The sequence below is a fragment of the Ahaetulla prasina genome, chromosome 1, assembly GCF_028640845.1.
Source record: "Ahaetulla prasina isolate Xishuangbanna chromosome 1, ASM2864084v1, whole genome shotgun sequence".
NCBI classification, from domain to species: domain Eukaryota; kingdom Metazoa; phylum Chordata; class Lepidosauria; order Squamata; family Colubridae; genus Ahaetulla; species Ahaetulla prasina.
In genome coordinates this window covers 369,758,739-369,772,077 of record NC_080539.1, presented here as the reverse complement: position 1 = coordinate 369,772,077, position 13,339 = coordinate 369,758,739, and the positions used below count along the sequence as shown (strand labels likewise).

The following is a 13,339-nucleotide window of genomic DNA, read 5'->3' as shown; positions in this document are numbered from 1 at the left end:
GGCCGAACCGGCAGCAGCCCACCACTGCATGTACATTATACGGTACAGAGAAACAGCACGGTCTAATTTGGATGTACATGGTGAGAAAAACGGTATCCTGTGAGTTTTCCAGATGGATGGCCTAGGGATCAAAGCTGTTACAGAATCTGGTATTCCTGCTTGAAATACTTTCAAATCTCCTCCCAGAGCGGAGCAGCAGAAACAGACTATAAGGTGGGTGTGTGGGGTCTCTCACAACGCTTTGAGCTCTAAGCACATCGTGCTTATAAGCAGTATCCTGAATAACGGGAAGCGAGCTTCCTATAATCTTCTCTGTTGTCCTCACCACTCTCTGTACGGACTTTCTATCTGAGGCGCGGCTGCCACCAAATCAAACAGTGATGTAGTTTGTTAAAACGCTTTCAGTCGTACCTCTGTAAAAAGTGGCCAGGACAGAAGGAGAAAGAGGTGCTCTCCTCATCCGAAGGTGAAGGTGAAGGCAATATTAGAGTGGGAAGCCCCACGAAGACAACTGTAGAGCTTTTTGGGCTTCGCCAACTTCTATCGGCTGTCCATCCCGTCCACAAAAAGCCCTCCCCGTCGCTGAGCTACTAAAAATGGGAAGAGGAGGGCTTAAGCCCAAACCGACCAGCCTCTTAATTGGACTATGGAATGTCAAGCGGCTTTCAAAAAGCTGAAAACGATTCTTGGCGGAGGAACTGACCCTCAAGCACCCAAACCCTGAGGAGCCCTTCGTAAATACAGGTTGACACTAGTGATGTAGTGGTGGGGCCATCCAGTGGTCGGATTCAGCCGGTTCGCATCGGTTCAGGCGAACCGATTGTTAAATTAGCCCCACCTCCCGCTATCAAAGTGGATCCTGGGTGTTGCGCTGCAATGGTGGATTGGGCAATGGAGCGACCGGCGTGAGGGAAGGAGAAGGTTGCTTTCCCTCTTTCTTCTCCCTGCTCCTCCTCCTTCCCTCATACCAGCTGCTCTATTTCCTGTTTCTCCATTGCAGTGCAGCGCCCAGGATCCACTTTAATAAGGGGGTTTAAATTTAACAACGGTCAGCTTGGCCGTCAAGGTGGAGCTGGAAGACAGGGGTGGGCCACGCCTCCCATGACAGCCAACCTAATTCTGGCCAAACCGGTTGTTAAATTATTTGAATCCCACACTGCAGTGGTGGGTTGCCCCTGTTGTGGTCCGTCAGCAGCCTACAGTGTTGGCAACGAAGTCGGACAGCGATGAGGCTGAGGTGAGGCCATGTTGTGACTCCAGCCACCGAACCTGGCCCCATGCCCGAAAGTGACTCAGTGAATGAGGGGGAAGGGCCGGTAAGGGTTACCTCAGGAGCACCGATTCCTTTGGCCCGGCTCCAGGAGCCAGAACCAGACCAGTCAGAGGACGTAATGAGGCCGTCATCCCCCGATTCCTCCCTTCCCCAGGCTACACCTTCAGACCCAGCTGATAATAATAATCAAGCTTGGCTTGATCCGCGCTTCAGAAGATTAGAAAGGATTCCTTCATCAAAAGGAAGGAGCCCCACCCCACAGGATATATAAGGAGCTTTGGGACTGCTCTCACTCCACGGGAAGCAAAGTTTAGCTGAACCGTTTCAAAAAGAGCTGAAAGTCTTACTTTGTGAGTCATTTGTTTGAACTTTGGCAGGCAGCTGCGATTTCTCTGCCAGGACTGATAAGAGCCGTGAATCCACTGGCTGAAGGCCAGCTCATGGCTCTGAAGTGGGGAAGGAGACAGAACAGGCCAGGGCCATCAGGATGCTGACTCCAGAGCCTCCAGAGGCTGACAGTAGTGAGGAAGAAGAACGGGAGGAGGCTGTTTCTAATGCACGCATGAGAAGAGCTGCCAAAAGGCAAGAGCAACTCAAGCAGAGAGGACAACTCAGGAGTAGGGCCAAGAGATGATTGGCCCCTCCCATAAGGCTTAATAACAGACCAGCACCAGCATTTCAGCTTGCCGGAAAACAACATTGTAGCTGCGTCCTCTGCTTCTGTGTTTTTGTGACTTCTGGACATTTATCAGGAAGGGCCTTTGGCAGTTTGCCTAATTGGACTCAGGTTTGTGAGATAACTGAAGAATTTGTGTTTGGGAGGCCTTTGTTTTACTTTGAGTTGACAGTGCTCGGAATGAGGTGATTCCCAGCTGTTTGAATAAAGTTTATATTATCACGGACTGAGTTTGTTGCTACCTACTTGAGTCTGGGTCACAACAGCCCCAGTATTGTGTCTACTGCACCCCCCCGAGCCGGGCCTCCTGGCTGAGAGTGATTCAGAGAGTGTGAGGGGGAAGTTCAGACCGGTTCTATAGAACTGGCAGCAAAACCGGCGGGAGGCTCCGCCCACTGACCCAAACGTCATCAAAACTCTTTTGCACGCGCACGAGCAGAAGGAGCACACATGCGCGGGCACGATGCGAACTGGTTGTAAAGGTAAGTAGAATCCACCCCTGAACCACTGGGGCTGTCCTGCTCCAGTGGAATGCGGAAGGGGAAGCTCCAACCCTGCGCTTCCGACACCTCTCGGAAACTGACACCGAAAGATGTTGAGCAGTGTGGGAAAAGGAGGTTGATTGCGGCTCCATGGGCGCTGCTGACCTGGAGGCGGTTTTTAGAGGGCAGCACAGGGATCAAATACGCACTCAGAGCCGTATCCCCGCTGTGCAGATTCGATCGATGGCTGCTGGCAAGATTGCAGCAGTTATAAACCTTGGGAGCGGTGGGAAAATAGAGCGGGCGTTGATTGGGCTGTCTAACCCATCAGTCCCAGCCAAGACAAGGAGGCAAAGATGGGATTGGGAATAAATTTCCCCTGAATTAAAAAAAAAAACCCAACCGTGCTGTGCGGGACCAACAGAATGGGGTTCGATAGAAGCCAGGGGAATGTAGACTGTGGGATGTTTCCTCTTTTCAAGGCATGTTTCTCACCAATCTGGCACTTTAGACCTCAGCTCCCATCATTCCCGGCCTGGTTCTAATCTATCCAGGGTGCATAAGGCGGCAGCAGGTGGCAGGAGGACTGTAAAAATCAGGGTTCGGCTAGCCAGTTCCTTAGTCAGCATCGATGGACTTCAACTCCCAGAATTCCTCAGCCAACATTTGTAGACTTCAACTCCTAGTATTCCTTAGCCAGCATTTGTGGACTTCAGCTTCCAGATTTCTCCAGTCAATGTGTGTGTTGTGTTTGCACCCCCCGAGCCGGGCCTCCTGCCAGAAAGTGACTTGGAAAGTGAGGGGGAAGGGCCGTCAGGACTTACCTCGGGAGCACCGGCTTCCCTGGCTCAGCTCCAGGAGCCAGAGGCAGGCCAGGTGGAAGAGATAACGAGGCCTCCGTCCCCTGACTCTTCCCCCCCCAGGCCACGCCTCCAGTCCCAGCTGATGGCAATCAGGCCTGGCTGGACCCTAGGTTTTGTAGGCGGGAACAACAGAAGCAGGGGTGGGGCAGGCCTAGGAAGTGCTGAGTCATGGAGCCACACCCCACAGGATATAAAAGCAGCGAGAGCTGCTGTGCCTCTTCGTAGCAGGCAAATCAATTGCTTAACTAAGAGCTGAAGTACTGTTTGTTGACTCATCGGCATCAAGGGAGATAACAGAGACACTTGGCAGACACTCGCTAGTTTGCTGCCAGAGCTGATAGTGCCGGCTAATTAAGCCATCGCTCGGACGGAGGCGAAGGAGGACAGAACAGTGTGGACTTCAACTCCCAGAATTCCCCAGCTAGCGTTGCAGAAAACTGAAATCCACACTTCAACAAGTTGCCAAATTTGGAAAACATGATCGCTGAGGAATTGAAGTCCACATGGTGACTGGGGAATTCTGGAAGGTGAAGTCCATAAATGCTGACTGAGGAACTCTGGGATTTCAAATTCACAAATGCTGGCTGGGGAATTCTGGGAGTCAAAGTCCCCACATCCTGTTCCCGAAAGTGACCAACGAGATAATTCAATCAGGATATAAAGGTAAGAGAACACACCCCTCCGTAATCTGGCCCATTCAGGTAGACTCCCATAGGTCCTGGAAGTTCCATCAAACAAACTGATAAAACCTTCGGTGCGCTTCAGTATTTTAAATTAACCCTTTCTTTCCAGATTGAAAGCCATCCAACTCCTTGCAAGTCAGCCAGCTTGTCTCCAGTCTCCGAAATACTCACTCCCCGACCCGGCTCCAGTTACGTGCCACAGATTGCAAAACCATCTACCACCGATGTTATCAGTGAGTCATTGATTTAATTTCCCAATTCCTGCTTCAGTGATTTCTACCAGTCTGTGTATATCAATCTTGCTGTTTCCCAAGGTCATCTGGATCATGCTGACATTTGCAGTACCCTGAACTGGGTAAATTTGGTGCGGGTGAGATGGGCCCAGTGGTGGGAAGCAGCCGGTTCTGTCCGGTTTAGGAGAACCGGTTATTAAATTTGATTTATAGACACTTGATGGACACTACCTTATAGATGACCCCCACCCCGTTAAAGACCTTGGAGTTTTCATATCAAATGATCTAAGTGCCAAAGCCCACTGCAACTACATCGCAAAAAAGGCTCTAAGAGTTGTAAACTTAATCTTGCATAGCTTCTTCTCCAGAAACACTACACTACTAACCAGAGCATATAAAACATTTGCTAGACCAATTCTTGAATACAGTTCGCCTGTCTGGAACCCATACCTCATTTCGGACATTAATGCAATTGAGCGTGTCCAGAAATATTTTACAAGAAGAGTTCTCCACTCCTCTGTTTACAACAAAATACCTTATGCCACCAGACTTGAAATCCTGGGTTTAGAAAACTTAGAACTATGCCGCCTTCGACATAACCTAGCTTAACTCATAGAATCATCTGTTACAACGTCCTTCCTGTCGAAGACTACTTCAGCTTCAATCACAACACTACACGAGCACACAATAGATTTAAGCGTAATGTGAACCGCTCCAATATTGATTGCAGAAAATATGACTTCAGAAACGGAGTTGTTTTTTTTTTTTTTTTTTATTCAAAAAGTTTTACAAAATTTTTTTCCCCCCTTTCCCCCCCTCCTCCCCCTTCCTTCGCAACCCCTCGACTTCCCGGAACGAGCACAAGGTATAGTTAAAAGTAAAACAAACATATGCTAAAAAGTTTTCATCCCAACTTAATTATACCCCTACAATCATCAATTCCTAACTTCCCCCAAAAGCAATCAAAAATAATACATCATAATCATTCAAAAACAGTCTGATAACTCTTAGTCTGATATCTACGTTGAATATAGTCAATCCATTTTTTCCATTCCTTTAAGTATCTTTCTTGCGTATTGTCTTTCAAAAAGGCTGATATCTTCGCCATCTCAGCCAAATTGGCAACTTTCAATATCCATTCTTGTATTGTTGGTACTTCTTTTTTCTTCCAATATTGTCCTATTAGTAATCTTGCTGCAGTTATTAGATTTAAAATCAATTTAGTCTCAATTACTGTACAATCCGTAATAATTCCCAACAAGAAAAATTGCGGCAGGAACTTTATCTTCTTTTTCAGAACATTTTGTAAAATCCACCAAATTTTTATCCAAAAGGCCTTTATGACCTTACAAGTCCACCAAATGTGAAAATATGTAGCGTCATCACAATTACATCTCCAACATTTTGCTTGCATTTCTGGATACATACACGATAATTTTTTAGGATCTAGATGCCATCTATAAAACATTTTATAAAAATTTTCCCTCAGATTCTGTGCCTGCGTGAATTTAACATTTCTAACCCAAATTCTTTCCCACGGAGTTGTTAATGCCTGGAATGCACTACCAGACTCTGTGGTCTCTTCCCAAAATCCCCAAAGCTTTAACCAAAAACTGTCTACTATTGACCTCACCCCATTCCTAAGAGGTCTGTAAGGGGCGGGCATAAGAGCACCAGCGTGCCTACCATTCCTGTCCTAAAGTTCCCTTTGATTGTATACAATTTCATATAGTTATAACATACTTATGGTTATATATGTGCTTATATATCATATAGTTATTTCATGCTTATGTTTATATATAATGTTGTGACAAATAAAATAAATAAATGAAATAAACTAAATAAATTGCTGGCTGGCCCTGCTCCTTCCAGGAGTCCCTATGCACCCCGTTTTGGTCCCAAGAGGCTGCAGGGAGGCCTACTAGGCCGAAAATGGGGGACAGGGTGGCGGGGCATTTCCCCCGCAGCCCGTTTTTGCTTCTGGGGGTGTGCTGTCTGGCACACCCCCTGGCCACGCCTACCATGTCCACACCCACCCAGGCGGTCATTAGGGCAGAGAAACAGTTGTTAAATTATTTGAATCCCACCCACTGGTTGGGCCTCCCTCCCTAGTGCTCCCTCCCCCAAAATGCTTCCTCCTTCCAGCCACTGGTGGTGGGGTCCCTGACGTGAGAACATGCAGACTTCTTGACTTCTGCAGAACTCTTGGGCGTGCTCAGAAGGTGCTTAAATGTCCAGGTAGTTTTCTGACTTACAGCCATTTGTTTAGCGACCAAAGTTAGAACGGCACTGAACAAGTGACTTGATGACCGTTTTTCACTCTTACGACCGTTACCGCATCCCCTATGCTCAACACCATAAAAATTTGGATGCTTGGCAACTGACTCATATTTACGACGGTTGCAGTTTCCCGGGGTCACACGATCCGCTTTTGGGACTTTCTGACAAGCGTCGTCAATGGGGAAGCCATATTTGCTTAACAACGAGGTTACTGTATGAGCAACTGCAGTGATTAACATGTGCGAGAAACAGTGGTGGGATTCAGCCGGTTCTGTTGTGGCTCCAGCCCCGCCTCAGGCCTGGCCCCCTGCCAGAGAGAGAGTCAGGGGGAAGTGCCATCAGGGCTCCCTTCTGCAGGGCCGGCTTCCCTGGCTCAGCTCCAGGAGCCAGAGGCAGGCCAGGTGGAGGAGGTGACGAGGCCTCCATCTCCTATATCTCCCCCCGCCGAGGAAATGCTTCCAGACCCAGCTGAGGACAATCAGTCCTGGTTAGACCCAGGTTTCGTAGACAAGAGAGGCGGGAACAACAGAAGCAGGGGTGGGGCAGGCCTAGAAAGTGCTGAGTCATGGAGCCACATCCCACAGGGTATAAAAGCAGGAGGGGCTGTTATGCTGCTTCGTGACGAACAAATCCAACTGCCTGGAGAGAACTTGAGCTGAAGTGCTGTTTATCCCTGGCTTCCTGGTTGACACGCCGGCATCAAGAAAGATAACAGAAAAACCTTGGCAGACGCTCGCTGGGTTGCTGCCAGAGCCGATAGCTGCCGTGGACTCAATTGCCGGCTAATTGAGTCATTTCTCGTGCCTCCCGGACTGCGGTGGGGGGACAGAACAGGTTCGGACCGGTTTGGGCAAACCGGTAGTAACGACTTGTGGGTGGCTGCCCTGCCCACCTGCCCTGGCACTATGCTGTCCTATTTAGCCACGTTTTCTAAGCCACGTGCATGCGTGCAAGCCACGTGTGTGAACAAAGCGCATGCGCAGATGGCCGCACACATGCACAGAGGGCACTCACGGTCACATTTCCGGTGCTGGGCAAACCAATTATTAAATTTTGTGAAGCTCATCTCTGGTGCCAAAAAAAAAGATTGTAAAACGAGGCAAAATTCACTTAAGAACTTTTTTGCTCAGCAACAGAATTTTTGGGGCTCAATTATGGTCGTAAATCGAGGTCCACCTGTATTCTGTTTAGCTGAAAGGAACAAACCTCCTCTTCTTTTTTTTCTTTCTCTCTAACAACAGCCTTGCGGAGTCCGCTGAATTCTTTCACCAGCCATTTTGGTTCGTCCTTTGGGGTGATGCCTCACGCTACCCTCAATGGCGAATTGTCTGCACCGAGTTCCTATATCAGCATCCATCTTTCTGCAGGCCCGGGAGGATACGGACGGTCTCCTCTGGTGAGGATTGGGGTAGTCTTCCGAACTGGGTTTTCAAAAAGGGAGGGGGGAGATGGAGATGAAACCCAGTTAGGTCAAATTATCTGACAACCGTTCGTCTGCGAGAAGAAAAATAGCCAGTGGCCATCCCCTAGTCCAGAGGTAGGAAGTGCTTCAGAATAATGTACCAAAAGCAATGTTTCTCAACCTGGGCAATTTTAAGCCGTGTGGACTTCAACTCCCAGAATTCCCCAGCCGGCATGTGGGAGTACTTGATGATCTTTGCTGGCCCCTTCACCATTGGACTTTATGATTCTTATTGTTCCCTTCAACTTTATAATTCCCGAAATAGGGAAGAGATAGCAGGCGTCTCAGAATAATACCTAGCGGGACTGACTGGGGGATTCTGGGAATTGAAGTCCACAAGTCTTCAAGTGGCCAAGGCCTTTCAGCATGAAGGGAGGGTGGACTGGATGGTCTTTTTTGTTCCCTTCAACTTTACAACTCGGAGACAGGGAGGTAGCAGGCGTCTCAGAAATCATGGCTAACGGAGCTGGCTGGGGGATTCTGGGCATTGAAGTCTACACCAGTAGTGAAATGTAAAATTTGTTACTACCGGTTCTGTGGGCGTGGCCAACTTTTTTTTTTTTTTTACTTTTAAAAGCATTTTTTCAACAACCTCTTCAGCCCAAGAGGTTGTAGAAAAAATGCTTTTAAAAGGCTCTGACGATCCCAGCTGAGCCGCGCGATCATCAGAGGCTTTTTTTTTTTTACTTTTAAAAGCCTTTTTTTGGGGTTGAAGAAAAAATGCTTTTAAAAGTAAAAAAAACCCCAAAAACCTCTGATGATTGCATGTCTCGGTTGGGTGCGTGGGGGGGGTGGGATTTTTGCTACAGGTTCTCCGAACCACCCGCTGCCATCACTACCGGATCGGGCGATTTGGTCCGAACCGGGAGCATTTCACCTCATCTTAAAGCGGCCAAGTTTGAGAAAACACTGCGATACAACAGCCCACCGAGGCCTTTTGCTCCTTCTTTTAAGGAACACGTGGGGGCCCTAGTCCTCATGGATTTGAGTGTATTAATCCATTTGATTTATGCCTCTCTCTTTCTGCTTGGGTGAGTATTTCAAGTTGGCTGAGGGGACGAATTAAGGATTGCATTGCAAGTGGGTTGGTGCTTTGTCAATAGATACAATTTTGTACTTTTCCGTACTGAGTCTGCACTAGTCATTTCTACAGCATCAAAGCTGTAGCGTTAAACTGGAAAGCTTCCAAATCTGAAACAGATTTTCATCACGAGTCCCAGATGATCCCCGATTCCTTCCTTGGTTTCCACAGGTGGCTTTTGAATCACACCCACATTTGCGAGGTTCGCCCCCCTCGGCCTCCCTCCCGGCTATTTCCAGCAGCAAGCCGTAAGTCGGGTTTCCTGGTTGGGAAAGGGGAAAAAAAATATTGTGATTTTTCTCGGTGATTGCAAGCCTGGGCAGGATTTTATCTATTTTATTTATTTCCTCCTGTGCTTATTTCTATCTTGCCCACGGGCAACTCTAGAAGGTTTACCACCAATAAAACCAAAAAAGATAAAAAGACATTTTTTTAAAAAATTTGCATTTATATCCCGCCCTTCTCCGAAGACTCAGGGCGGCTTACATTATGTTAAGCAATAGTCTTCAACCATTTGTATATTATATACAAAGTCAACTTATTGCCCGCAACAATCTGGGTCCTCATTTTACCTACCTTATAAAGGATGGAAGGCTGAGTCAACCTTGGGCCTGGTGGGACTTGAACCTGCAGTAATTGCAAGCAGCTGTGTTAATAACAGACTGTCTTAGCAGTCTGAGCCACCAGAGGCACATCAAAATATTAAAATAATAATGTAACATTGATGAACTTTTGTGAGATTTAGGAGAGTGATCTCCAGCGTCTTTCGATCAGGCAGCCTTTTATTATCAGTATTATTATTTTATTTTTATTTTTTTTATTATTATTATTATTATTATTATTTATTCCTTAAACATGACACTCAGTCAACTGAACATTCAAAAAGGCATCACAAATACCATGGGCTTATTATTATTATTATTATTTTATTATTATCAGTAAAACAAAAAATACAAGTCCTTGACTTACAACAGTTCGTTTAGTGACCGATCAAAGTTACAACAGCACTGAAAAAAATGTGATTTATGACCATTTTGCAGTTACGACGTTTGTCATATTTATGACAGTTGCAGTGTCCCGGAGTCAAGCGATCCGTTTTTGCGACCTTCTGACAAGGGGAAAGCCAGATTCTCTTAATGTTGTGACCCAGGCCCAAGTAGGTAGTAGTAAACTCAGTCAGTTTAAAAACAGACTATTAGAACAGCTGTGGATTAACTCATTCTCAGCATAATCCAAACTAAATCAAAGCAAATTCTTCATAACACAATTCTTCAGCCTTATCACCAACCTTGGTCTTATTAGGCAAACTGCCAAAGGCTTTTCTTGGCAAAAGTTCAAAAGCAGAAGACGCCAAGAAGAAATAAATGCAGCAAGACAAGGAAAAAGGCTATCAACGTTGTTTTCCGGCAAAGAGCCCAAATGCAGTTGCTGGTCTTTTAAGCCTTATGGGAGGGGCCAGTCATCTCTTGGCCCTACTCCTGAGTCGTCCTCTTTGCTTGAGCTGCTCTAGCCTTCTGGCAGCTCTTCTCATACGTGCATTAGGAACAGGCTCCTCCCGTTCCTCTGCCTCACTACTGTCAGCCTCTGGAGGCTCCGGAGTCCGCACATCACTCCCTGATGGTCCTGGCCCCACCTCTACCTCTGACGCAGAGCCCTCATCCGGGCCTTCCCCAGCCTCGAGGACTGTCCCATGTTCTTCCTCAGCTTCATCGCTGTCCGACTCCGTTGTGAGCTCCGCAGGCTGCTGGTAGACCACAACACTTAACCACAGTGACAAGAAAGGTCGTAAAATGGGGTGAGGTTCCCTTAGCAACTGTCTCACTTAGGCACACATCCATTTTGGGTTCAATTGTGGTCATAAGTCCGAGGACTAGCTTGTAATAGCAGTTAATTCTCTGATCCTGACAGGGCCTATTCCTTCCACGTAAGCGCTGACGGGCAGATGCAGCCGGTGCCCTTCCCTCCCGACGCCCTGATCGGCTCCGGCATCCCACGCCACGCACGCCAGCTCCACACGCTCTCCCACGGCGAGGTGGTCTGTGCCGTCACTATCAGCAATTCCACCCAGCACGTCTACACGGGGGGCAAAGGCTGCGTCAAGGTCTGGGACGTGGGGCAGCCGGGCACCAAGACCCCCGTGGCGCAGTTGGACTGCCTGGTATGTACAAGGAAGATTCTTTTTACGACGGTCTGAAAATCAGCCGCTGTTGTTATCAGACTCACCTGAGTCTTCGGAGAAGGGCGGTATAAAAATGTGAATAAATAAATAAATAAATAAATAAATAAATATATATATATTTTTGGAATAAAGTTTTTTATTTATAAAGAAAGAAACATTTAGTACATCAGTCATTTCTTCCGGATGGCATCTTGGTGTTTTCTTCCTGGCTTCATCTTTTTGTTGTTTCTTTTTTCTTCATTTCAATTTAATCTATTACAGTTTTTTCCACAAGTTCCAATATTCTAGTTATACCTCTTTCTTCCATATCTATCAAGTTACTTATATGTATCTTTTTTCTAATCAATGGTAAAATTGATCCTATATCTTAAAATATTCTGATTCCTCTCTTTCTTTGATCATCAGAGTTTTTATTTTTATTTATTTATTTATTTATTTTTGTCACACAGTATATATAAGCATAAGCATGAAAGTAACTATATAATATATAAGCATATATATAAGTATGAGTATGTAATAACTATATTAATTGGATATAATGAAAGGAAACAATAGGACAGGAACGGTAGGCACGTTTTGTGCTCTTATGCACGCCCCTTACAGACCTCTCAGGAATGGGGTGAGGTTAATAGTAGACAGTCTTTGGTTAAAGATTTTGGGATTTTGGGAAGAGACCACAGAGTCAGGTAGTTCATTCCAAGCATTAACAACTCTGTTACTGAAGTCATATTTTCTGCAATCAAGATTGGAGCAATTAACATTAAGCTTAAATCTATTGTGTGCTCGTGTATTGTTGCAATTGAAGCTGAAGTAGTCTTCGACAGGAAGGACATTGTAATAGATGATTCTATGAGTTAAACTCAGGTCATGTCGAAGGCGGCGGAGTTCTAAATTTTCTAAACCCAGGATTTCAAGTCTGGTGGCATAAGTTAGTCTGTTCATTTATAATAATAATAATAATAATAATAATAATAATAATAATAATAATAATAATAATAATAATAATAATAATAATAATAATATATTTTATATATTTATTATATTATAATATATATATTATATTATAAAATTATATATATAATTATATATTTATATAATATATATAATAATTATATATATATATAATAAAAAAAAACCTCCATTAACCAATCAATATGTAGCAACACAGCCAACCAATCAGCTTGCAACAGCTCGGCCTGCAATTCAAAAAACACCCCCTCCCCCACCAGTATTTGTAGAGAAGCAGCAGTTAAAATCCACACTTTGCTCACATAAGAACAAAGCCAAAGCCTGAAGATGATGAGTGAGATCTCATCGAAACGTTGCCTAAATACTTCCAATCTTACACGGGAAAAGACCCAAACATACCAAAACATGCATATATATTTGTGTGTGTGTGTGTGTGTGTGTGTGTTTTCTGAGGTTTTCGCGGATGTTTGTATGTAGGACTTTGGTTATTCGGGTTTGGCTGTGCTCTGATTGGCTGGGTTTTTTTTTGTGCTCTGATTTGAGCCAATCAGAGCACAAAAAAACCCCAGCCAACCAGAGCACAGCCAAGCTCCCACCCAATCAGTTCAAACCCCCACTAGCAGTTAAAAAGGAAGAAACAGCTGCAATCACACATTGCTCCCAGAAGCACGAAGCTGAAGCCTGAAGATGACGAATGAGACTTCGTCGAAACGTCGCCAAGACACTTCCAATTTTACGCGGGAGAAAACCCGAATAACCAAAGACCTACACACACACACACACACACACACACACACACACACACACACACACACACACACACACACACACACACATATATATATATATATATATATACACACGCATATATATTTTTATTATAATTATTATAATCATAATAATAGAGTTAGTCTATTCATTTCTGCACAGTCTAATATTTTTTTAATAACTTCTCCTTCCAGAGATGTTTTCTCCTAGAGAAAATTAGTAAAGAAAATATTTATTTGATTATACAGGTGGTAACAGCAGAAAGAATTGTTTTTGCACAAAATTGGAAAGCAGAGAAAATCCCACTGTCATTATCACGTGTACTATTATTTCGCACGTCTGGGTGATTTGATCTAAGAAGGTTTTGCTATCATTCGTGCAAACCGTTCG

General features: G+C 45.3%; 1 protein-coding gene across 3 annotated transcripts in view; it reads left to right on the top strand.

Annotated features, from left to right (window-relative positions):
• Window positions 1-13,339, top strand: part of LOC131188343 (transducin-like enhancer protein 2) — an 85,453-nt gene that overhangs the window by 55,048 nt on the left and 17,066 nt on the right. For all 3 annotated transcript variants that reach the window (XM_058163563.1, XM_058163562.1, XM_058163561.1), the window contains exons 12-15: window positions 4,087-4,210; window positions 7,732-7,886; window positions 9,205-9,281; window positions 10,942-11,191. In XM_058163563.1, coding sequence (XP_058019546.1) covers window positions 4,087-4,210; window positions 7,732-7,886; window positions 9,205-9,281; window positions 10,942-11,191 — 606 coding nt within the window. The remainder of the gene's footprint in view (window positions 1-4,086; window positions 4,211-7,731; window positions 7,887-9,204; window positions 9,282-10,941; window positions 11,192-13,339) is intronic.